At 42.2% G+C, this 25,002-nt stretch overlaps 2 protein-coding genes and 1 long non-coding RNA gene across 5 annotated transcripts; all 3 read left to right on the forward strand.

Annotated features, from left to right (window-relative positions):
* Positions 1 to 275: 275 nt before the first annotated feature.
* Positions 276 to 2,211, forward strand: LOC136178490 (zinc finger protein 85-like). The gene has a single exon (XM_065952372.1). The coding sequence runs from the start codon at positions 582 to 584 to the stop codon at positions 1,884 to 1,886; it is 1,305 nt and encodes a 434-aa protein (XP_065808444.1). The 5' UTR covers positions 276 to 581; the 3' UTR covers positions 1,887 to 2,211.
* A 5,521-nt stretch (positions 2,212 to 7,732) lies between these two features.
* LOC136178491 (uncharacterized) lies at positions 7,733 to 9,084 on the forward strand. The gene is made up of 3 exons (XR_010665898.1): positions 7,733 to 8,059; positions 8,254 to 8,359; positions 8,448 to 9,084. It is a non-coding gene; the product is annotated as an uncharacterized lncRNA (long non-coding RNA).
* Positions 9,085 to 9,656: 572 nt separating this feature from the next.
* Positions 9,657 to 23,140, forward strand: LOC136178558 (adhesion G-protein coupled receptor G1-like). Of its 3 annotated transcripts, none has more exons than XM_065952487.1 (14): positions 9,657 to 9,874; positions 11,925 to 12,067; positions 12,146 to 12,193; positions 12,287 to 12,341; positions 14,311 to 14,401; positions 15,414 to 15,509; positions 17,524 to 17,679; positions 17,758 to 17,812; positions 17,907 to 17,998; positions 19,342 to 19,460; positions 21,314 to 21,603; positions 22,300 to 22,402; positions 22,504 to 22,808; positions 22,899 to 23,140. In XM_065952487.1, exons 2-14 carry the CDS (start codon positions 12,013 to 12,015, stop codon positions 23,012 to 23,014), a joined length of 1,581 nt encoding a protein of 526 aa, XP_065808559.1. In that variant the 5' UTR covers positions 9,657 to 9,874; positions 11,925 to 12,012; the 3' UTR covers positions 23,015 to 23,140. The 3 variants fall into 3 exon arrangements, with proteins under 3 accessions (XP_065808559.1, XP_065808558.1, XP_065808560.1); XM_065952486.1 differs by having other exon boundaries at positions 9,661 to 9,874; positions 15,414 to 15,542; XM_065952488.1 differs by lacking the exon at positions 12,146 to 12,193 and having other exon boundaries at positions 9,662 to 9,874; positions 15,414 to 15,542.
* Positions 23,141 to 25,002: the final 1,862 nt, after the last annotated feature.

Genomic DNA, 25,002 nt, shown 5'->3' on the forward strand with positions numbered 1-25,002 from the left:
CTGCCCGCTCTCCAGGACTTAATGATGAGAAACCTCAATCTTCACAGCCTTAGACAAGTTCCTTATTTTCTTTCAAAATAAAGGTAGGTTTGTATCCAAAAAGGAAGTAAAGTAACCTAAGCTTAAGGCATTACAAAATAAAAGCATTAAAAACGTTTTTTAAATGCAAAATGAGTGAATTCCAAACATGATTAAAATGTGATCAATTCTAGTGAACTATTGATTTTCAGCCTTTAAAAATGAAATCATTTGACAGCCCTTATTAATATTTAAAAAGCAGTTTAAGTACCGTTAATGTTTGTTTACTGTGTCCTGCAGATGTCCAGCAGCTGTTGGTGAGTAAAGAAGAGCTTCCACCTGAGCAGCAGGAGTGGAGCCACATTCTGGACCAGGAGGACACTAAGCCCCAACACATTAAAGAAGAACATGAGGAACTGTGGATCAGTCAGGAGGAAGAACAGCTTCAAGGACTGGAGGAGGCTGATACCACCAAGTTCCCCTTCACTCCTGTCTCTGTGAAGAGTGAAGATGATGAAGAGAAACCTCAGTCCTCACAGCTTCATCAGAGACAAACTGAACAGATGGAAACAGGAGTTGATGGAGAGGACTGTGGAGGAGCAGAACCAGAGAGAGATTCAGATCCAGAGAGACGTTTACAACCAGAGACTGAGGTCGAGACTGAAGACTCTGGTGAACCTGAGACTGATGACAGTGATGATTGGAAAGAGACAAGAGAAGATCTGTCAGAATTAAACTTGAAAAATAAGAAACTAAAGACTGGTAAGAGACAACACAGCTGCTCGGAGTGTGGTAAAAGATTTAACCAGATTGGGCATCTGACCACACACATGTTAGTTCATACAGGAGAGAAAGCCTTCAGCTGCTCTGTTTGCAGTAAAAGCTTTACCTTAAGAGGAAATCTGACCAGACACATGTTAGTTCATACAGGAGAGAAAGCCTTCAGCTGCTCTGTTTGCAGTAAAAGCTTTACCCAAAGACAACATCTGACCACACACATGTTAGTTCATACAGGAGAGAAACCTTACAGCTACACTGTTTGCAGTAAAAGCTTTACCCAAAGAGGAAATCTGACCACACACATGTTAGTTCATGCAGGAGAGAAAGCTTTCAGCTGCTCTGTTTGCAGTAAAAGTTTTACCCAAAGAGGAAATCTGACCAGACACATGTTAGTTCATACAGGAGAGAAACCCCTGAGCTGCTCTGAGTGTAGTAAAAGGTTTAACCGGAAAGAGTCTCTGACCAGACACATGTTAGTTCATACAGTAGCGAAACCCTTGAGCTGCTCTGTTTGCAGTAAAAGCTTTACCCGAAGAGGAAATCTGACCACACACATGTTAGTTCATACAGGACAGAAAGCCTTCAGCTGCTCTGTTTGCAGTAAAAGCTTTACCCAAAGAGGAAATCTGACCCAACACATGTTAGTTCATACAGTAGAGAAACCCTTCAGCTGCTCTGTTTGCAGTAAAAGCGTTACCCTTAGACAAAGTCTGACCAGACACATGTTAGTTCATACAGGACAGAAAGCCTTCAGCTGCTCTGTTTGCAGTAAAAGCTTTACCCTAAGAGGAACTCTGACAAAACACATGTCAGTTCATACAGGAGAGAAACCCTTCAGCTGCTCTGAGTGTGGTAAAAGGTTTAACCGGAAAGCGACTCTGACCACACACATGTTAGTTCATACAGGAGAGAAACCCTTCAGCTGCTCTGTTTGCAGTAAAAGCTTTACCCTAAGAGGAAGTCTGACAAAACACATGTTAGTTCATACAGGAGAGAAACCCTTCAGCTGCTCTGAGTGTGGTAAAAGGTTTAACCGGAAAGAAATTCTGACCAGACACATGTTAGTTCATGCAGGAGAGAAATGCTAATCCTGTGCAATGGTAAAACTGATCTAAAGGATTCCAACTTCACATCACTATTGTGTATGTAAGACAAAAAAGAGATAAAAGACATAAATCTGTCTCTACTTTTTTGACATTGAAGTTTTGCTGACATATGAACCAGTAAGTTGGGATCAGTTATGACGTTTGAATTTAAAGTGTTTATATGAAACAGTTACAGTGTAAGGATTCTTCTTCTCTGCTGATATCTTCTTCTTTCTGTCACTCTGTTTCCTTGGAGGCCTCTGTGTTGGTTAGCAGAAGTTCTTCAGACAGCTCACGTGTCACCTTGTAATAAATAAACTGATGTAGAGTGAGAAAGACTTTCATCTACTTGTGTTATTTTGTGTCGAGTGCCTAAATTCTCTTTGGTAAAGAAAAGGAACTCAGCAGATCCTGATGCAGAGCGACCACAGTCAGATCAGGTCCAGGTTTATTTAACTGAAAACCTTTAACCCTTAATAAGAATCCTGCAGTCAGAATACAAAATAAAGAAAATCTCAATGACACCTGAACATGCACCGGATTAAGTAAGAGTGCAGAGGCCACTGGGCACAAAACTGCTGCAGCCTTTGATCACAAACTGAATGACAACACTTGTAGATGTCATCTGGATTTACTCAACATATTGTTAGAAGAAACAATAGAAATGCATTATAGCCTTCAGTGTGTATAACTAAATGGTATATGGAAAAAACACTTCAATTGTGTGTATATTTGTTCTGTTATCATTTCTCTCTTTGGCTTCCTTTTTGCTGCTTCACTGACTCCCCCAGTGCATCTCTGGCAATCCGATGATCCAACTCCACTCTGACTCTCCCGGAGTTTGCTGGACATACTCAGGGGAAGAAGGAGCTGTTTAAGGGTCGGGGGCAGGCCAGTTACCAGGTCCCCCGGTTCACTAACTTCACGGCTGAACATCATGAAGTTGGGTGTGAAACTGGTAGCGCTGTGCCTGGTTGCTCTGTAAGCCATGACAGCGTAGGGGATCCTAAGGTCCCCGTGTCAGCGCTCGGCTGTTGTGGCCAGAATCTTCTGCAGGGTGGAGTTAAATCTTTCTACCGGTCCATCAGACTGTGGTCGAAAAGGTGTGTTGTGCATTTTCTCAATAACAGTGAGCCAATTTTCTAGAACACCTCGGACTCGAAGTTCCGACCCAGATCACTGTGCACTCTTTGTGGTGCACCATAACCACACACCCAGTCAGTGCTCTTTCTGCTGCCTTGTGTTTCTCCCCACTCAGGTTGCCTTCAGGTAAAGAGGGGCGGAGCCACTTCATTTGATTTTGTGCACCTGGGCACACAGGGCCTCAGTATTTAAAGTGGCTTCTTATTCTCGGGCCCTTTCCAAATAGCCACAGTTCAGTAGGCAGTACTTTTTAGTAGGAGTTTCAGTATACTGAACTTTCGTGGTCATTCAGTATGCATTGTTTGGGTCCACTTCAGTATACTGAACATTTCAGTATGGATACTAACTTCCGGTGTTTATACAATATGGATCGGATGCGTGCTTTCAGGAAATGAATTGTATTTTACCCACAATGCAGTGCGAAACTAAACATAAATCGTCACTTCACGTCCGCCTCCAGATCAAAACAAACGAGCGTGGATTAATTTAATCAATTTTTAATCTAGAGTTAAAGTCCCGTCTGAAATCACTACTTTTAATTAACAACAGAAAATATAACAAATATCTGCATTATTATAAAACCTTTCCCCCTCTATTTAAATAATGATTTAACTCTTTAAATGCGTCTTTATTGGTTTATTTTATATTCTGTATATTACTGTCTTTCATTTGTACTTTTCTTTATGTATTGTATGTTATTTAGTTATTTAATCTGCCTTTTACTTTATTTACATTGTAATATTGTTTTTTGTTTACCTGACTGTATATGTGCATTACTCTTCTTGAATAACGCTAAACAAAAAACAAAAAAAAACCGTGTGAATGCGGCCGGTTCGGGAAATGTAAATGACGTCACTTCTTTACTGAATGAATCAGAAGAAGTAGGAACAAATATCTTCCTACTGTGCGCGCCTACTGAATAGTAGGTACAAACAGTATACAGCATGGATAGTAGGTACTGTCTACTGAAAGATTGAGTATGTACTTGGCAATTCAGATACAGCCTCTGTCTCTCTCTCGTCAACACTACACACATTCACCATTACAATCACCACTGATTTACAGTTTGCACATTCTTTGATTAGGAGGATTTGCCTGGGTTGTGAGAAAATGGGGGTTTGTCTGACTTCTGAACTTGGATTTGGCTTGATACTTGGTAGTTGTAAATCTAATTAGTTGTGTATCAGATTGTTTGTGTAGTTTGTTTGGAACTTGATCTGTGTAGAGTGGTAAGTATCCTCTCTGACTTGTTACTGGTACAATTTGTTTGAAGATTTAACGATTTGACTTTCTTCAGAGCATTAGTTGTACTTGTTAGTTTGACCGTCATTTTGATTAATTGATATTTCAAATTACAATGGTGTAACAAGGTTTGTTTGACAAGAGTTTTATTTTTGAGCACCCTGATCAGCAAGCCGCCGGGCAAGCAGGACTTGCCACTTTGTTATTTTGCCTTTTTTATTTTTAGTGGTAACTCTGGGGAGGGGGTGCACCAAATTCGTTGTGTTTCAGGTGACTCGGTCAGTGGTCTTCAGGGATGGTGTCCGAGTTTGGGAGACGCCTCGAGCTCGACAAGCCATTGAAGAAGTGAGGCTTAGGTGAGTTAGTTATTAGTGTAGGTGTTGGGGTGTCTCCATAAAGCTTGTAAAGTAAAGCAGCATATTTTCTTTGTTTGTTGGACTGATTACCTTGTTACATTACATTTTCTGAGACGTTTGGTTAAGTTGGTTTTTAAACTTGGTATTTAATCAGTGGTAGACTTGACTTGGGATTTTGACAATGGCTTCAGTGTTTGAGTAACAATCCTATGAAAGCTATTTTTTTTAGGGGCAGGCATTACACCTCGTTTTGTTGATGCAGGTTTAACATTTGAAACAAAAAATAAAAAACTAGAGCTTGAAAAGTACAAAATCCAAATCATTAAAGAGAGTACATTTGTTTAAATAAACTGTACAGAAGCTATACACTGTATTAAAGCAAAGATATAATACAAAAAATAACAAAGGTGAACACTGTACAATGAAATGAAAATATAAATATGTTTTCTGAGAAGTCTCCTGACAAACACACGGCGTGCGTATAGACTCAGAGACGCATGTTCTCTGAAGTGATATTCAAACCAAAGCTGCTGTTTTATTTCATGTGTAGTGAATTATTTAAAACGTATCTCCTGGTACCAGCTGGTGTATTTGTAGTTTATTGTAAGGTCAGAAGCCAGAACAAGGTGTTCTATGTTATTGCTCTGCCTCCACATGAATGATAAAGTTCACGTGTTATTTGAAGTCATGTGGTGTTTGTTCCATCAGAGCTCGTCTGTGTTTCTCCTCAGTGCGTCCCCCACAGCACCGCGATCAGTTTAGACATCCTGAAGACGATCGAGGAGAACTTGGAGATGGAGGAATGGGTGAAACCTGCCGACGGCTCGCGCCCACTCGAAACAAAACATACACGAGGGACACTATAGAAGCTTAGTCTAATACTAAAGCTGCCGTTTTGTTTTGACTCCCAGGAGTGACCTGGCTGACGCGCCGTACTGTCGTAGGTCAATACGATACCGTTTGCTGTTTGTCGATCAATAAGATTTCTGCAGTCGTGACTTTGGTTTGCAGCATAATACAATCCATTTATTGCAGCACCATGAAGTGAATACAGCGTCCATCAGTTTCCATTCTTTTGAACTAAACAAACAAACAAACAATACAGCTGTGGTTTCTCCATGCCGCCTGCCGCCTCAGCGGTCAAAAACCATAAGCCCTTCCGGGGTCAAACACCTCCCGTACCTTGACAAGTGACGTACATATATACCTGTGACTTAAACAATAGGACAGCGACACCCAGTGGCACAATCGTGAAAATGATTTACAGCTTGACCCAAAAACATGAATATGGCTCTTACACTCCGGTCCCTAATTGTTAGTGACAAGTGGAGCTAACAATTCACAAAATACAAACAAAGAGCCACAAACAAAAACAATGCCATTAATGCATTATCATTAAACATCTTCAGCTGCATTCAATACACAAAGTTTGGTGACTGGTCTTTCCAACACATTAGACTTTGTTTTAAGGCGAACAGACCAAACAACACCATGTTTGTCAGGAAATGTTTTTCGATCACTCGGCCGAGCAGCCAAGAGCCACGAGGGGCAGTTGAATCCATGACAATGACAATGTCTCCAGGCACAAGACTCCTCCTTTCTCTGTTCCACTTTTGCCGTTCTTGAAGCAGAGGGAGGCACTCCTGAACCCACCGCTTCCAGAACAGATCCCAGATGTATTGAACCTGTCTCCACCTTCTTTTTGCATACTGGTCCTGTTTCACAAACACAACCCGCAAATTATTCTTCCTGGGATGGTGAACACCATGATGGGGGATATACCAGACTTTTCCTTCTTCACAGTCCATCTGATGTTGAGGGATTTTCTCTGCATATCTTTTACCAATGACGTCATTGAAGAAGTTTGCGTACTCCTGATGAAACTGTTCATCTTTCTCAAACCTTTTTGTGAGCCCAAGAATCCTTTGCTTGGCCACCAATAGATTATTTGGAAGCATGGGCTGCTCTTTCCTAAAAGGCATTTTCAGGCTGTAATGCCCATCCACCTGCTTTGCTGAATGATTGACAATTTCCAAAAACCTAATGTCTTCTCTTGACCTTCATCCTCCACATTCTTGTCATTGAAGTCATGGTTATACTGGGCAGCCAACATCTCCTCCAGTTTACACACAGCGATCCTGTTTACCATTGCAGAGGGAAATTCTGCCTCAATGGCACCACCGTTTCCATTCAGTGGACCATTTACGGACCATCCCAGCACTGTCCTGACGGCATACGGGCCATTCCCGCAGCTGTTGACAACCTCCCATTGTTCCAATAACCTGGGAGCATTGGTGCCAATTAACAGGTCGACAGTTTTCTCGATGCTTGGGATGCTTACTTTTTCTAAGTGTGGCCATTTATCCTGTGTCACTATGTCATCAGCATTCACAGGCATTTTCTCCTGTGTGAGAACATCTGGAAGCACATGAAAATCACTGCTTTCAAGACCAGCAACCTCTAAACCTGTCAAGGAGTATGCAGTCTTCACTGTTTCTTGCCCCACTGTCCGTAACAGAAAGCTGGTTCTTTTACCTTCAGCATTCAACTTCTTCATGAGATGTTCAGAGCAGAATGTGCCAGAGCTGCCAGGATCCAAGAAGGCATAAGTTGTTATTATGTGATTTCCATTTGAAACCTTCACCTTTACAGGAAGAATAGATAGAGCACACTGGTCCTTACCGGCCCCTGTATATGGAGGAGTGAGGAGTGGAGGAGTGGAGGAGTGGAGGAATGGATGAGTGGAGGCGTGAGGAGTTGAGGAGGGAGGAGTGAGGAGGGAGGAGTGAGGAGTGGAGGAGTGAGGAGTGGAGAAGTACATAGCAGAACTCACAACTCTGCAGATGTCAATCACAATATTTATTTATTTATATTCTGGTTGCATTCATTCAGAAAAACTTCCGGTTGTGATGATGGCTTTCATCATCAGAGTTGATCGGACACAGGTTTCTAAACTTCTGTTTCCTCATTGATAAAAGTTCCTTTTCTCTGAAGATATCGATGACATGTTTGACACATTCTGCAACCATGAAAGATGTGTTTCATTCCAGGAAGGAACTTCAGAAATCCAAACCCTGCCTGTTGCTGCTCAATAACAATAACATCTCACAGCGATTAGCCAAGCCTCATGACATCCAAATGCTCTGTGCTCTAATAAAACAACTATGTGCTGTGACTTTAGAATCAAACAAACCAGTTGTTCAGGAAACTGTGGCGCGTGACGAGAAGTCATATGAGAGGGATCTTTGTTTTAGGGAGAGTCCTCTTTAAACAGCTTTTAGAAGGCATGCTATGTTCACAAGTAGGCGCGCACAGTAGGCAGATATTTGTTCCTACTTCATCTGATTCCACCTGGGCCATGAAGTTTGGGCACACACCCCCTTTTTTTGGATTTTTTCTGACTTTTTAAAATATTTTAACATGAACGAGTCGCAGGTACAATCCCACTTTAGTGTCTGTGCTGCAATTTTCAATTCTAAGCCGCCGCAATAATGATGACACCCTTACTAAACTCTGACCTTAAGAAGAAGATGGTTCTTGTAGACGCGTGAAGTCGTTATGTGAGACTCTTTGAAGTATGCTTGCCCTCCTCGTATATCATTAAAGCCTCTTTTTCTCTCAATCAACAGATTCACCAACATCAACGTGGGGTGGGCTGGCAGTGTACGCGACGCCACCATGCTCCGGAACTCGTCGCTGTTCGATCTGGCTGAGAGCGCCGACCTTTTCCCACCGGTGAGGCGTTCTTGTTTGTTGCCTTACTTTCAGAGAAATCTTGAGGGTTGTTTGAAATGGTTAATTTGTTATCATGTTTACAAACCAGGACTCTAAAGATGTTGAAGGTGTGATGTTGTTGGGAGACCCTGTGTACCCTCTGCTCAGCTGGCTGATGAACGGTTACCCGGACGACGGGCATCTCACCGTCGAGCAGACGAACTTTAACTACAGACTGATTCATGCTCGGACGATGGTGGAGAGTACTTTAGGGCGGCTGAGGGAAGATGGCGGTGTCTGTTGAAGAGGATGCACGTCAGCACCTCGAGGGTCCCCACCGTCGTCAACAGCTGCTGTGTCTTGCACAACCTCTGCGCGTCACAAGGAGAAGCGTTTCTGGAGGAGTGGATGGAGGAGGTGGACGAGTCTGCAGAACCAGATACTGAAGAAGTGCCTCAGGAGTCGGAAAAGCAGCCACAGACTGTTTGATGGGCACTTGCTACGTTTTTTTTTTACCGAGGACAGGAAGCCGTCGTTTTAGGGCGGTGATCCGGGGTAGAGGTGTTGCAAAGTCTCTGGGAGCAGATGGGGGGGACATGTGTGGATCAGAACCAATAAATGCCCTGATACAAATGTGTTTTTGTGTGGTCAGTCTTTGATAACAACATTAGAAATCCTAAAGCCTGACTTCACCCAAAGTCACACCTCTTTACCAGTCGGCCCACTGGAGCCCTTCTCTGCCATCAGCACGTCTTTGTACGTTCATTGACTGAATCTTAATTTCCTCCCACAGCATGGGCCGTTCTAGACAGGGGCCAACGGGGGGCCAGTGCCCCTGTTACACTGAGCTGGCCACCCCTCCAACAGGAAGAGCCCCCCTCATAACACACACACAGAATTTGAGTCAACAACCGGATTCTTAATCTAGTATTAAATTCTGTTACTGAAACAAATATTTAATGATGTGCGCTATTATTTGGCATAATATATATTTATTAAAGCGATCATCTTTGTCTATTTTTCACCTGGGTTTAATTTCCCCCTCTGAAGAAAAAACAACTGGTCCCAGTTTGGCCCCCTCACTAAAAGTGGTCTAGAACCGCCACTGTCCCAAAGCCCTTAATAAGCCACTTGTAGTGACTACTCTTATCTCCATTCTTCCGGGCTTCCCCTAGGAAACCCATGTTTTGCGTCACAATGCTTTAAACTATGGGCAATTCCCTCGCGCCAAATCTGCAGGTGCCCACTTGCGGACAGGGTGCATAAGAAGCTCATAAAATCAGCGAGAGATCACACACTTCATGGTCTGACAGCAGGACAGACCTGAACCCTCACAGACTTAGTGGGAACGCGCATCAAAGTCAGTCAGTGTGTGAGGGTGGACAAAGACATTCAGCATTTTAGAAAACCCGGAAGTTGGCATCCATGCAGTCTGCTGAAATCCCCTAGGGTAAAGTCCGCATTCCGTACTGAACTGTGGCTTTTCGGAAAAGGCTCACGTTTGTTTTTCTTTCTTCTTCATTTCTTCCATTACAGGTAAGAATACTGGTCGAAATTAAACTATGTACGAATGTTTTCTAAGTTTTAAGGAACAAGTTAGTGATGCGCTTTTTGCCGTGCGTAATTTGTAAACCCTGAGGTCCCGCGGCAACGAGAGCGCGGCAGGAGGAGACAGAAAAGTCACTGAATAAATCAAAAATACTCAGAACTCCTGATCCCCCGGGGCTTTCACAAAATAATGGCTCAAAATCAACTGGAGAGAAGGGCGTGGAATCACATACATCTGTCTCCGTCGTGCTCTGAGTTTTGTGTTGGCTGTTTTCAGTTGAGAAATGTCATTTTATATAATGATAAATTCACATTTTATTAATTAATTTGAATATTCTGGTTTATAATCACTTAGGCCTTTTAGTAATACTTAGTATTAAGTATCGATTTCAGAACATTTTACACTTCAGCAGACGGCAAACCTCACAGCCAAAGTTCTCTGTGACGTGTCCAATAACCAGTTTATAGTTTATAATGATTACAGCAGTGAAGGTGACGCGTTGACCTACGTTGGAGCTGTTTGGACAGCATCAGTCTGTTAACAGAGACTACAGTCTGCAGTGTAGATCCCAATAAACTGATTTACATTAGAAGTGATGATCGATTGAAGTTTCTGTATGAGCTCCCGCCCTTTCTTTCAGAGGTTGTTCTGCAGTTATTAAAATAGTAATCAACTAAAACTCCAACATCTAGGATAACATGATCTAGTTGCTGCTCTGTGTGACAGGATGATCAGACGTCTTTGGTTTCTTTGATTATGTTGAAAACCTCTCAGTGACACTTCAGTGCATAACGATATAAACGCTCTCAGAGTTGTAGGCCTCTCACTCTGCAGAAACTATTACTTAGTTTAAATGTTTTAATAACCTGATAGTTTAAATGTGCTTCCCATGTCCCTGCACAAACATCAACAAGTGTCATCATCACACACTCTTCTATTATCAACATGACACAGCAGCACAGCAGAGAATAACATTAAAACCCTGTTCCTACTTTTTTTATTTGGACGAAACTAACAAAACAACCATTGATCCTTCGACTTTGGAAAAAATCGCTGAGCTCTCGTGAAGTGCACAAAACTCTCGACTCATGCATCCCTACCTGACCGCGATCTGACCTCTCGCTCTGTCCCACTTTTTTCTTCATTTAAAAAAAATGCACACAAGCAGAAAAAAGGGATTCCTGGTAATTTATAAACAACAAAATATGTTTTGGCTGTGACACAAAAAATACAATTTTCACAAAAAAAAAAAAAAATGGTGGGTCTGACACGCTACTGATGCACTAACGTGTCTCATGTAACACATTTCACCATACTACCTAAGAGAGTCTGACTTTCCTAGCTAACCCTAACTGCTGAACAGTGCAGATTCAGATCATTTATCTTCCTCTCAATCCAGATTTTACTCTCTGAGTCACAAACACCAGAGACACATTTGACCTCCAACAAGACCTGAACCCTAGAAAATTATAGAACTGCACAATTTGGAAAAGTATCAAATTTCAGTTCACTGAAACTTTAGATTCTGCTCCTGAATGCTCTGGAGTTTTAATGTCAGTGTGGCTTTTTGTTGACTTTTATTGGAGAGACAGGATGGTGGTGTGGGTACAGTGTACAACCTCTGTACACCCTACATGGGGGCGCACAAACCACTCGACCACCGGCACCCCATGATCTCGGTTTCACTTCCTCTGCATGTCATGACCAGCAGACAACATGAAGAACATTGTGACTAGGAAAACTGTTACATTTGGAAACTTCCTCTTTTTTTCAAAGATTAGGGATTCAGTCATCGAGGTTAAATAGAATAAACTCCAAATCTGTTGCTGAAGAACCGATCGAAACCCACATGACAAAGTCCTGCCCAGTGAATCAAAACAGCAGACATGAAAAAACACGGTTAAATACATCATACAGAGTTTCTTTATCAGAGATTGGATCTCTTGTAGTCAAAGCAACACCTCTGAAAGCACAATTGTTATGAGTTACTTCCTGTTAATATGAGCTGCTCCTCCACCAACGTGTCGTTTTTTGTAGATGTGAAACTCGGTGATCACCTCATCAAGCAGACCTCAAACATGCAGAGCGATGTTTGACATAAGTGTGTAACGTCAGTGAAGAGAAGATGTGGATTGTTTTAATCGTCTCTCTCGTCTGCTTCTACGAGACTCTGGCTGGTGGTGAGTTGTTCGTTTGTGTTTGATTTTAAATATGACTCTGTGTTCATGAATTTAAAACTTTACTGTGAATACATGAAGGTCGAGGATCATTTCATCCTGGGGAAAAAACGAACAGCGTTTCCAACAGTAAGTGATGATCAGACAGAAATGTTTCCAGTGTGTGTTTAAATCACTTTTATGCACTTTGTTACCTCGATGACACTTTTCTTTTTTTGTTAGATTCCTGTGATGATGTCATCAGCTCCTGTCTTACTTACGGCCTCCCCTGGACCGGGTATACCAAATCATGAATACTGAATTCAAACTGTAGATCAGATCTGTTTTTTCACTGCGACAGAGAGTTGATATCTGGAAATGTTTTAAGCACAGCCCTGTAGAGATACAGATTCTAAAGCTCTCCTTTTAGCCAACTAGACAGGCAGGAATTATAACTGATGTTTCTTTATAACTTGAAAAAAAAAGCATGCAAGTATCAATTTGTCCACAGGGGGCGCACAAAATGACATCAACTGAAGGTTCCTTTATAGGCCCTTTAACATTTTAACATTTTATTACCAGGGGTTAATTACCAGTTGGAAGTCACGCCTTAAAAAGTGAGCCGAGTGCTTAGATTACTTTCTTGTAGTCAATAGTTACTTCATCCTAAAAGTAATCCTCTACTGAAAAGAAATTGCTGCATTTCCCCTCTTTCTCAAAAGAAAAGAAATCCCCGAAGTGTCTGCAGTTTCTGTTTCTTTTCCTGTAAAGTTCACAGCACATGAGCAGAAGGTTCAGCCTTCAGATGTGTCCGCGTCATGGACTGTAAATGTGAATGAACGAAGCCAAACCTCCGAAATCCTGCAGTTCCTCGAGTGTCCACTAGAGGCTGGCTCCAGGAACACCAGAGGTCACATACACACCCATTCTAAAAAAGTCTGTTTTTACAGCAGAGATTAACATGTTTACAGCCTGGTTCAAAAAAACAAATAGGTATTTTATTTTAACGGCTCTGTTTTAATTTCAAAAACGTATTATCAATACGTGTTATCAAAAGTTAGGCGTGTAGCTGACATGATTGACAGGTGGGCGCAGGTGTAACCAATTGTAAAGAGCCTTAAAACCTGCCTCAGCTCCAGCTCTCAGCCTGTCGATGGGACTCCAGAGCCCCCTGCAGGAACAGATGGGTAACAACACTCAGGCTTCCTCCATTCATATTTACAGTGCATGATTAATACTGATGGACTAGAAAAGAACTTACAAGCTCAAGTCCATTTAAAAAGAAATGTAAAGTGACTGTCCCTGGGGGCGCTGGTGGTTAGTTTGCAAGCCGTATGAGGCTACAGTGCTCTAGCAGGCGTCCCGGGTTGAAATCCGAACCGGGTCTCCTATCCCACATGTCACTCCCAACTCTCTCTCTCTCGCTCTGATGTCGGACTCTAGCCACTGTCCTGTCTCTCTAATAATTGTACAAAAAACCCAGAAATTATCTTTAAAAAAAGTGACTGTCCTCTTTTAATGAGTGTGAGCTGCTTACACATGATTATTATTTCTAACAGTTTGTATTCAGATGAAGCAGCTCCTTAATTCTGCTCATATTTCAGTGAGAGCTGATGTCTCTGTAGGTCTGTGTGCACAAGTTTATAAATAATTTGAAGTCGACTTTGAGGAAGTCAAGGGGCCATATTTTGCCCGCATGCTGCCAGTTGAATTTCTCAGAAATCGTGGGGCAGTTCCAGCATGTTTGTGAGCAAACCCGGTTATCATCATTGTGTCGGAGGTTTGCTTTTCAGGAAACTAAAATTCACATGTCATTGCATTCCTGTGTTTTTTACCGCAGTGTGTCGAAATGTCTTCACTCCGGGGGAAATCACTCAAATGTCAAAGGTTTAGATGTGATAACCTAGAACCGGGGTGTGTTGACATCAAGAACCTCAGTCATCTGTGTGGTGAAGACATTTCAACACACTGTGATACAAAACACAGAAATGCCTCCACCGCACAGAAGACTTTGTGGAATAATCATTCAGGTGTCAAAGGTCTGTTTTTTTGTTTTTTTAACAAAATGAGGACGTTGACACCAATAACAATATTAGTATCACGACACTGAATTGACTCAGTACTGGTTTGATGATTAATAGACCACAGACAGGAAGTCATGGTAACATTTAGTTTTAATATATTTACAATGATAAAGTTAAAAAAAAGAAAAGAAAAGTATCAAATTTCAGTTCACTGTGAGTTATAAATGTTGTTGTTGTTTGCAGTTGTTATGAGGACATGATTGCCACCTGTGAACGACCCAAAAACCGTTTGGACAACCGTTTCATTCGGATGAAAGTGAACTCCTCTCAGGAGGTGAGAACGTATTCTTCTCCAGCTGTCTGGTAAAATACACTGCAGGTTTATATAACATGCACAAAAAAATGAGGAAAGTAGTCGTCTTCATTGTACACACACACACACACACACACACACACACACACACACACACATATATATATGTACATTTGGGCTCGGGGTGTCACATGTTTTTGTCTATTATCTTTCCTTGGCTGTAAGTGGTATTTAATGAATGCTTTTTCTTGGTTTGGTGTTAAATTAGTAAATATAATTCATATATGTGTAGCCTCTAAATATGAAGAATTGTTATTAAAGGACCAATCAGTAAGATATCTATCCAATGAGATGATAAAGGTATCTTACTATCTGATCAGACATTAAGGAAACATGCTATGTTGAAGTGCTGGCTTCTCTGACAACAATGCAGCAGCCAGTATGTCCTCCTTCTAACTTTAGATTCTGCTCCTGAATGCTCTGGATTTGTTTGGACCACAGAAGGTAGGCGCTTTTAAGGCGACCCCCCCACACGGCTGTTTTGGACGCCCTCTGTTTGCCAGATATGAGAGCAGTTATCAGGTCAACAGGTGTTGCAGTGATGGAAGCGGGCAAGAGAAGTGGTTCAGATAGAAGTGATTGTACCCGACCTAAAAAGCCTCTGCATGTTTCTAATAAGCTCCACGAGCAGAAACGTGCTCAAACTAGGATCAATATTGGAGATGCTTTTGAAAAATGGAGAGAGGTTAGAACACAGAAAGGTTTACAGACCCATGCAGAGCTGGATAAACACTGAAGCTTCAGAGTCCACCACATGGTGACCTGTGTGAGCATCCACTCTGGAGAGGAGGGGGGAGACAGCTCTCTACAATGTTTAGAATTTAGACCGCAGTACCCATTTTAAACACTAGGTGTCAGAGTTACATATTGCACTCTGATCACCTTGATGTTATCTATCTTTGGAGGCTACATTAAAAACTGTATTATCAAACTAGACTTTAACTGGACTTTATGTGTGCGTTGTTTTTTAAAGATCGAAGCGGGCCTCACGCCTCAGCACCGGTTTTACATCCCATCCTCGGCGCTCCAAAGAAGCATGGGAGGAGCTGCATCAGACGAGGTGCTGCTGGTGAGCACTGTGATCGAAAGCATTTACTTTAAGGTCAGTCACCCTGTAACCTCAACTTTGGAGACCTCATGGCGAGACAGGTTTACTTCCTTAGATCCCTGTTAGTACGAATTTTCATGAAATTCATTAATCTTGTAACTTCGTGAAATGTATTATTCAAGTCTGTCTACCACGTGTTAACACTCCTACCTTTAGGTGTCTGAAGCTGTAACCTTATATGAGCGAAGCACCTAAGTAGTAGCAGATCTATGTTTGGATAGGAGCCAAGCATATGTTGTCAGCAACTGTTTGCTAGACAGAGAGTCTACATTTTCTTTTTACCAGAATCCCACTGTGACATCACAAGGAGAGCACATTTGAAACTGAGCATTTTTCTCTGTGTTGTAAGACTTATGCAGACCACAAACAAAGGACTGGATGGGTTTATTTCACATTTTGTTGGTCAGTAGACACTCAGGTTACTCAAATAAATGTTCACAAACACTGAACAAGTGGATTTTTCATGATATGTCCTCTTTAAAGCCGCTTGTTGGCTGGCTTTCGAGCTCTGTGATTGGCCAGTGTAAGAGCCCCAGTTCATTGTCTAGTAATCATCCGGGGATTTCTCACATAAACAAAATTGCATACTATGATTTTGGATCATCCTACACACACTCACTGTGACGCCACGTTTAGTATGAAAAGGATGAAAGTCTGCAGTGAGCCTGCATTGAGATTGTACTGTCACAAGTGGCCTTACAGTGACAGTACAATCCGTTATTTCTTAAATATATGTGTTTGTATAGGTTTAGAACAAACTGACTCAAAAAAGTATTCAACAGCGTTGACTCGCAGACTTTATTAACACCATTGTTTGATGTTTTTTTTATGGACTTTTTATGGGCTGGATGTAGCCCCGGATTTCTGTTTATAAAAATCCCTGATAAATGCAGAGACATGTCTGCTGCTGAGAAGTTTGCAGACCACACTGTTAGTATGTCCACTTCCTAAAGAGCAGTGGTAAAGAAGGACAGGAGCAGCTTTGCAGACAGGTTGGTTTTCCAGAGTTCTGAGGGAGTATAGCCTCTTTGGTGCTATTTACCCTCTGTGTAAGCCATTTTTTAACCAGAGGGGAGGTGATTGTCGATGTGATGGGAATTCTGTGATTTGTGTCCTGAGGAATTTAAAACTCTTTCCACTTCTATGTTTCATGAAAAATCCCCAAAAGGACCCAACAACAAAAGAGAGAGGTTGAGATATAGGGCTTTCACACTTGCAGAAAACTCCTGAAAATCTCCTGATATTTCCAGGAGGAGCTGTAAGTAAGTAAGTAAAAGTTTATTTGTGTAGCACCTTTAAAGAGCAGACCTCACAAAGTGCTTCACAGAAAAACAAAAACAGAGTACAAACAGTCACATAAATGAAATACAGACTGATCAAACAAAGGCGAGTCTGAACAGATGGGTCTTTAGCTGCTTTTTAAAAAGTGTCCACAGAGGTCAAGGCTCTCAGTTCTGGGGGGAAGACAGTTCCAAAGTTTAGGTGCCACATCCTCAAAGGCACAGTCTCCTTTGGTTTTTTAGCCTTGTGCGAGGAACAACCAGCAGACCCTGGTCAGAGGAACCTCAGGGACCTGGTTTTATAAGGCCTCAGCTCAGACTTCACACACAGTTTCTCCTGCCGGGTATTTTTTCCGCAGCAAGTCCGAGTGGGCTGATGTGAGAACTCAGCAGGATATTCTCCGGAAAATTCAGCGCGAGCCAATAGGAAGGGTGGTTCTAAAATAATCTAGATATTTTCTGGAGTGCATGTATGAAAACAGCTTTAGTGACTAAATCAGCTGAGTTGATTTCAAACGTCAACAATATCCACCTGTCACTCAAAGCCACCTCTCCTCGTGACTTTACTTAATTTAAAGGCTTCTTATAAATACGGGTAAGTTATTTGGCTTTAGTTGACGTTGAAATAAGCTAACCTCAGCAGAAATTCATCATGCCCCCTCTGATAGCTCTGGTGTTTGTTTTTTTCATTACAGGTGAGTGAACCAAGAAGAAGTAAGAGCAGAGCAATCATGCCAACCCGCATAGACGGAGATGTCATGGGGGGGTTTGTGTTGGTGGTGAGGGCAGGGAGTCAGTCGGTCACAAACCTCCCACACCCCGTCAGATTAACCTTTGTGCACAACAAACAGGTACAACAAGGACAGCTGATGTGCTGGCATGACACTTTAAACATGTAAAGATCTGCTCTAATGTTGAACGTGTTTCAGGTGAACGCTGGGACGTGTGTGTTCTGGTACGAGTCTGCACACGGGAATGGAACAGGTTCACTTCACATGCCAGACATAAACAATATATTTTCTCTTGGATAAATACCTAAGTTTCATTTTATGATGAACCTGCTGTGTTTGTGTTTTAGTGTATTGGAGCCCAGACGGCTGTGAAACCAACAACACTGGAAGTGAAACAATCTGCAGCTGCAACCACATGAGCTTCTTTGCCGTACTTGTGGTAAATTTGTGGCGCTAAGCGTCTTTGGCAGGTGGCACAGATGTCTTTTCCTGTTTTCCTCCTGATGCAGTTTAACGCCCAGCGCTCACTTTGTTTAAAAAAGCAAATGAGCTAGCACTCCCATTAGCACCCGGGGGAGTATTTGTTTTGAGGTTTAGCTGCAGCTCATGACATCTGCCATTGAACATTTTTATTTCACTTGCCAAAAAAAAAACACGTTTAGACATGTAGATGCAGAGAGAGCTTAACGCACGGCTTCAGTTTGTCCGTGTAGGTTCTCAGTCATCCAGGTAAAGTCAAAGCTTGATCCAAAGGTAACTGGACTAGAAGAAGAGGGATGCAGGGATTTATACATTGGGGGGACAGCTTGAGAGCCAGCTGAGGACAAGATGTTGGAGATGACGAGGTGCCCATCCTGGCCAGGGAAGACCGTTGGTTTGGAAGGGGGTGTTAAAGAAGTCATCCATGTAAAGGTGGACAAACCATCTCTTGACCGAGGTGGTGGTCTGAGACACCATCTTTCACCAACCTACAGTGCTGTTTTGAATTCTCCCTCAAAACTAAAGCCCCAGTCCCACCGTGGAACATGTGACCCCGACGACCCACAGACGACGGATGAAGGCTTTATATGCGATTTTTCACACTTAAATGTAGAAATCAAGTATATCCTCTGAAAATAACTCTGTGAGTCATGACTGTCTACAATGGGTGTAACACCCGAGTCCCACTGTCTGTGATGTTTTCAGAGTTTTCAGAGTCCTATCTTCACTTTGTTTACATCGCCGGGACGGCCGGCCGGCTCCTCCCCTCTCGTATAAAAGTTGTTTAATTGAGGGACTAGAGAAAAGAAGAATAACATACTGTACTCACTGCTTAACTGTGTTTCTAGATCACGCTCATTTCAGGTAAATTTACATGCAGTGTGAAGATACCAGCATAATAAAGATCACTAGCATTAGCATGCTAATACAACAATGCAAGTTGTTTTGGTTTCATGCTGGTGCTCAAGGGCGACATCTGCTCGAAACGTTTTCAAGAGCTTCAAACGAGTCCAGTCGCCTTTGGATCAAGCTTTGAACAACTTAAATTTAGTCACAGATTCATCACACACTTGAAAGAGTTTTCTGAGTTGGAATAAAAATCTGTATTTATTGATACAACAATCTAACAACATTTGAATCCCTTTGGATGATATGTATGTATCGAAACATAATCCAAAGAATCATTTATTATATAATGAGATGAAAGCCGTGATCAGCACGCCTGCTTATTGTCGTCTCTGTGATTTTTACACTTAAACATTGTGTTAAGTTGAACTTTGATCGTATGTTTCTCTGCTTCAGAAACCTGAACTCTCTGTGGATAAACGTCGCGCTGATAACTTGAGCTACATCACCTACGTGGGATCAGCTCTGTCCGTCTTCTTCACCACCATCAGTCTGATCATCTACATTTGTCAACAGTGAGTGTTTGGATTCACTTCATATTCACAGTTTTCTGAGGTGAATTAGACCTTTTGGAAGCCAAATGCAGCACACTAAAAACCGGACTTTCACTTAATGCTCTTTACGATTATGTTGTTGACTTGATACAGAGTCACACAGGTCAGTATCAGTTCAGTTCAAGCTTGAGGCTCAAAGCCGATAAAAGAGCTCTGGCTGCTCTGATCTGATCCAGAAACAGACAAAATAAAAAAAGGGTCTATCATTTAATCACATGGGTTAGCTGGTTATCATAGATCCTGTCCCATCCTGTCGGCGTGTCTGGAGGTTTTAATAATGAGAGGACCAGGGGCACAATGAGAGGAGAGAAGGTAAATGAGCCGGTCAGAGTTCAGTGTGTTTAAAGGCCCAGACGTCGTCCTAGTTTTTGCAGTGTGTCCGGCTCCGTCGCTACCCGACCCGTTTTTTTTTTTACAAATCGCTGTAAGCTTCATTCTACACCTTCAAAAGAGAGCCCAAGGTGTTTCTTCCTGCACAAGTCCAACCACAAGATCAATTCTTAATATAAAGCCTGAGGTTTTAACACTGTTAATTTCTCACGCTGACTTAGTTTGACCGATGTGGCCGCAGCCCCCTTAAACTGCAATGTTTTGTGAGGACACAGCATGTTATGTTCGCACACTACTAATGAACTACTAATGAAAGAAAGCATGAATAGATCACACGGCCGCAACACAAAAAAACATCTCAGGCTTTCTAAAGTGACCTTTGCATGAGAACTTGTGTTCGCAAACTCTATTTAAGGTTCGAGTGTGAAACAGGAAAGAAAAATTGAACTTTATGTCAGTACAAATTGAATTAAGAGTACTTTTCTTGACCCCAACGTGACGAGAAAGCCAGACCGTAAAACTGTGTTCTGATGTGGAAACACCTTGAAGGAAGACTGTGCGACATTTTAGACATTAATATATCAGCTATACATCCTGTGTAAATGTGTCTCTGAGTCCTGACTGTCTACAATGAGGGAGAAGCTCGAGTCCCGCTGGCTGTGTTGTTGTCAGAGCCGTGTTTACATGGACGGGACGGCCGGCTCCTCCCCTTGTGTATAAAAGCTGTTTTAGTCAAGAACTAGAGAGAAGAAGAAGAACATACTCACTGATTATTTGGATGTTAGTAAGAGTTTTTAGATCACGCTCATTCTGTGTCAGTTTACATGAAATGTGAAGCTACGAGCTAACTGAAGAGCGCTAACATTAGCATGCTAACACAACAAAGTGAAGCTACGAGCTAACTAAAGAGCGCTAACATTAGCATGCTAACACAACAAAGTGAAGCTACGAGCTAACTAAAGAGCGCTAACATTAGCATGCTAACACAACAACGCAGGACACAGGTGATTGCAGCTCGAGCAAAGGACAAGTTTGTCCCCTGCTTGCTCTTAATGGTTTTTAATTATGGTGCATTCTAATTGATAACTCCTTTGGCCGAACGTGAGTGGAGGTGCTTCAGTATGGAGGAGGTGTGGCCAAACAGCAGTTTGTTTTGGTTTTTATGCTGGGGCTCAAAGGCGACATCTACTGGATCAAAAAGTCACACATTCTTCCTACAATGACTCAGGTTTATATACACAGTATATTATATAGATCTTTTTTAAAAGATTATTTTAAGGTTTGCAGTTCAAGGTTACAATAGTTTGATTTTTCATTATTTTGTTTTGACTTTCGATTTTCGTTTAGTTTATATTTTGTGAAAATGTTTCCTTTTTATTAATTTGAGTTTTTTGTGATATTGGATGCATGTCTCTGTACACGACTGTTCAGATGCAGCCCTTTATCTGCTCAGTGATCATGATAAACTGTTTCCTCCTCTCCAGGCGCCGGCACCCTGAGAAGGCCATCAGTGTGCACATGCAGCTAACGGGAGCGCTGCTCTGCCTCCACCTCAGCTTCCTGCTGTGTTGCTTCTGGGTGTGGCAGCTGAAGGGCGAGAAGGAGGAGGAGGAGGGCTGGGTCTGTGGTGGTCTGGGTTTGTTTTTACACTGGTCCCTGCTGGCCACCTTCACCTGGACCGCTCTGGAAGGATTCCACCTGTACCTCCTGCTGGTCCGAGTGTTTAACATCTACGTCAGGAGATACCTGCTCAAACTCAGTGTGGTGGGATGGGGTGAGTGAAGAGTATGATGACGTTTATTTGAATGGTTTAAGAAGAATTAAATTAATCTGTTTAATGTTGAATGAATGAATTAACTGATGAATTTAGACAAAAATCAAAGAAATAAAAAAAAACATCCTTTTGATACCACATGGGTCAGATTGAGAAAACAAGACGAGACACAAAGAAACTGTTGTTTATTACAGGTGTCTTCATGAGCTTGTGTTTTGTCTTTTTTTCATGTTTTCTCACCTTGTGGAAAAGTTTGGTTTTGTTATTTGTCTTTAATCCAAACTTTTGAATCCACTTGAAGAAATTGTCCCAGAGCAGTTGAAAAATATCGTTCTCATTCGACATCACTCACACAGGAGGAAGTAGAGGGTGTGTATGGGCAGAGGCGCTGCTTGTCAACAGGCCACTTAGGGGCCCCCCGAGGGCTGACGTACTTTAAACCACAGCAGGAGCTCAAAAATGTGCAAATTTTGCAAAGACAGTAGGAAACCTCCCTAATGGGTCCCCATCTGACAGCGCTCACTCTCATTGCCCTGCTTAGCGTCTCATGTCTTTCTCCTGTGAAATCCAAAGTCCGTCAGTGAAAATAACTGAATCCACTGTATCCACTGTAGTGATCAGTTTGCGTGAACATGTCGACTCCTCCACAGCTGTCACGTCATGTTGAAGTAACTTGAGTTTCTTGTCTTCATGCAGGACTTCCTACACTGACTGCAGTGGTTTGTGGGATTTCCGGCGTCTATGGTAAATACAAAGTGGAGCTGACGGGTGAAAACAATCTTAACTCAACAGCAGCCATGTAAGAAATCAAGAGTTTGAATCTGTGCTCTGTTTCATGTCCAACTCAGCGGTTATTCAAACGTTCTTGGACTTTGTTGTTTTTTTGTTGCTAACCTGCAGATGCTGGATTAGCAGTGATTTCAAGCAGCGGCTTGTGGTCAGCTACATCACCACCGTGGCTCTCCCGTGTCTGGTGATCCTGTGTAACTCCTGCATGCTGGGGCTGGTGGTGTTCAAGATGTGGGGCCTGAGGAGGGGCGGTGAGAGGCAGAAGATGGACAGAGAGAAGGGATCCAGGTTGTGGAAGGACTGTGCCACGGTGATCGGGCTCAGCTGGGTGCTGGGTCTACCGTGGGGGTTAGCGAGCACCACCTACGTCTCCCTGCCGGGGATCTACGTGTTCACCATACTCAACTCCCTGCAGGGTCAGTGTGATGATCTTCATACAAGAAGTCTGCACTCCACCTTCACCCTTTTCTGAGAGAATTAAAACTCTTTTTTTTTTATCTCCTCAGGTGTTTTTGTGTTCCTGTGGTCTGTCGCTTTGACCTGCAAGTCTCGATCGGACATCTCCTCATCCAGAGACCCCTCCTCCTCCCAGAAAATGATGACAACAAGTTTTAATAACTGATTCTTCATTTTCATCTTCATGTATTATCCATTGCCTATATTAGGTGTTTACTGGAACCATAATAACTTAATTAGTCTGTGCTTTAAATAAAATCATTATAAACAATAAAAACCTTGGATTGATTGACTACTTCTAGAGTTATGTTCATGATCACTGAGGTAGTTCTTCTTGGAGCCAAGGAGGAGTCAGCACCACAGACTGTAAACATGAATGGACAAAGCCTAAGTGACATCACCCGTTTGTTCCCGCAGCGCCTTTGGAGTCCCATTGGTGGCGGTCTCCAGGCTGGAAATCCTCTCACCCTAACTTCCAGGAAACCTAACGACAGTGTCATGATTTGGTCTTGCTTAGTTTTGTGTTTTGAGTAATTCTTTATCTTGTTTTAGGTCTCATTCTTCCCTGGTGTTGCTTGTTTCCTTTGTGTGTTTTTATCTTATTTTTTCCAAGTTTAGTCTTTAGTGTTTCCTGATTTTATTTTGTAAAGTTTCTCTGTAAATTCTCGAGTTCTCTGTGTCTTTAGTGTTTCCTGATTTATATTGTAGTTTTTGTCCCCAGTGTTCACACTCTATAGCGGGGTGGCAAAAGTGCCTACACAATCGGACGCAGCTGATTTGGGTTTCCAGGGACTTTAACTACATGTCCTTTTAGTAATCCATTACCAGCCTTATCATATGGATCAGAGAGATGTGAGAACATGTACAGCTTTAAGGCCCTGACACATCAAGGAGATCGTCGCCCGTCGCTCCTAGTTCCTGCAGGAACTATGAACTATTTATGTTCCCAGAACCCCGTTTAGTGGAACCTTTTTAGCTCCTGCTTCAGAGTAGGTACCATGGTGGCATGGTACCATGAAGACAGAAAAAAGTCCCCATGTTGTGTAGTTGTCAGGCAACCTCCCGTCTCGAAAAATGAAGCCAATGCGGAAGTGCAAAATCCTGCAGATTCATCGAGTGTCCACTAGAGGCCTGGCTCCAGGAACACCGGAAGTCACAAACACATGACTGGCAAAAAAACTGTTTTTACAGCATCAATAAACATGTTTACAGACTGGTACAAAAAACAAAATAGGTCTGATTAGTTATTGTCATCACTGACACACACCGTATGGGGGGTTCATTTTATTTAAACGGCTCTGTTTTGATTTTGAAAACGATACATGTTATCCATAGTTAGGCGTGTAGCTGACATGATTAACAGCTCTAGCTCTCAGCCTGTCGTTAGGTTGACTGAAAGTTAGACTGAGACAGCATTTCCAGCATGGCGGCTGCTGCTGATGAGCCTCCAGACCCCCCTGCAGGAACAGATGGATGACGTCACTCAGGCTTCAGACCACCTACTGTAGGTGTTTTCGGACCAAACAGTTCTGGGTGCTGTTTGTGAGAGTAATTTGATGGTGAGCAAAAGGCTCATAAAATTACACTAACACTATTAGTACAACAAAGTAATGATACAATCAGACAGGAAGGAAAATTCTACGTTTAATGAATAATACAAAACTCAACTCTCTCTCTCTCTCTCTGATGTCGGACTCTAGCCACTGTCCTGTCTCTCTAATAATCGTACAAAAAACCCAGAAATTATCTTTAAAAAAAGTGACTGTCCTCTTTTAATGAGTGTGAGCTGCTTACACATGATTATTATTTCTAACAGTTTGTATTCAGATGAAGCAGCTCCTTAATTCTGCTCATATTTCAGTGAGAGCTGATGTCTCTGTAGGTCTGTGTGCACAAGTTTATAAATAATTTGAGGTCGACTTTGAGGAAGTCAAGGGGCCATATTTTGCCCGCATGCTGCCAGTTGAATTTCTCAGAAATCGTGGGGCAGCTCCGGCATGTTTGTATATATATTAGTATCACGACACTGAATTGACTCAGTACTGGTTTGATGATTAATAGACCACAGACAGGAAGTCATGGTAACATTTAGTTTTAATATATTTACAATGATAAAGTTAAAAAAAAGAAAAGAAAAGTATCAAATTTCAGTTC

This window comes from Labrus bergylta, chromosome 3 (assembly GCF_963930695.1).
Source record: "Labrus bergylta chromosome 3, fLabBer1.1, whole genome shotgun sequence".
Taxonomy (NCBI): domain Eukaryota; kingdom Metazoa; phylum Chordata; class Actinopteri; order Labriformes; family Labridae; genus Labrus; species Labrus bergylta.

Coding starts and splice junctions, on each gene's coding strand:
- LOC136178490 (XM_065952372.1), top strand. CDS start 582: ATGGAAACAGGAGTTGATGGAGAGGACTGTGGAGGAGCAGAACCAGAG.
- LOC136178558 (XM_065952486.1), top strand. CDS start 12,013: ATGTGGATTGTTTTAATCGTCTCTCTCGTCTGCTTCTACGAGACTCTG. Junction 17,680..17,757: donor CCTTTGTGCACAACAAACAG/GTACAACAAGGA, acceptor AACGTGTTTCAG/GTGAACGCTGGGACGTGTGT. Junction 22,809..22,898: donor CATACTCAACTCCCTGCAGG/GTCAGTGTGATG, acceptor TTATCTCCTCAG/GTGTTTTTGTGTTCCTGTGG.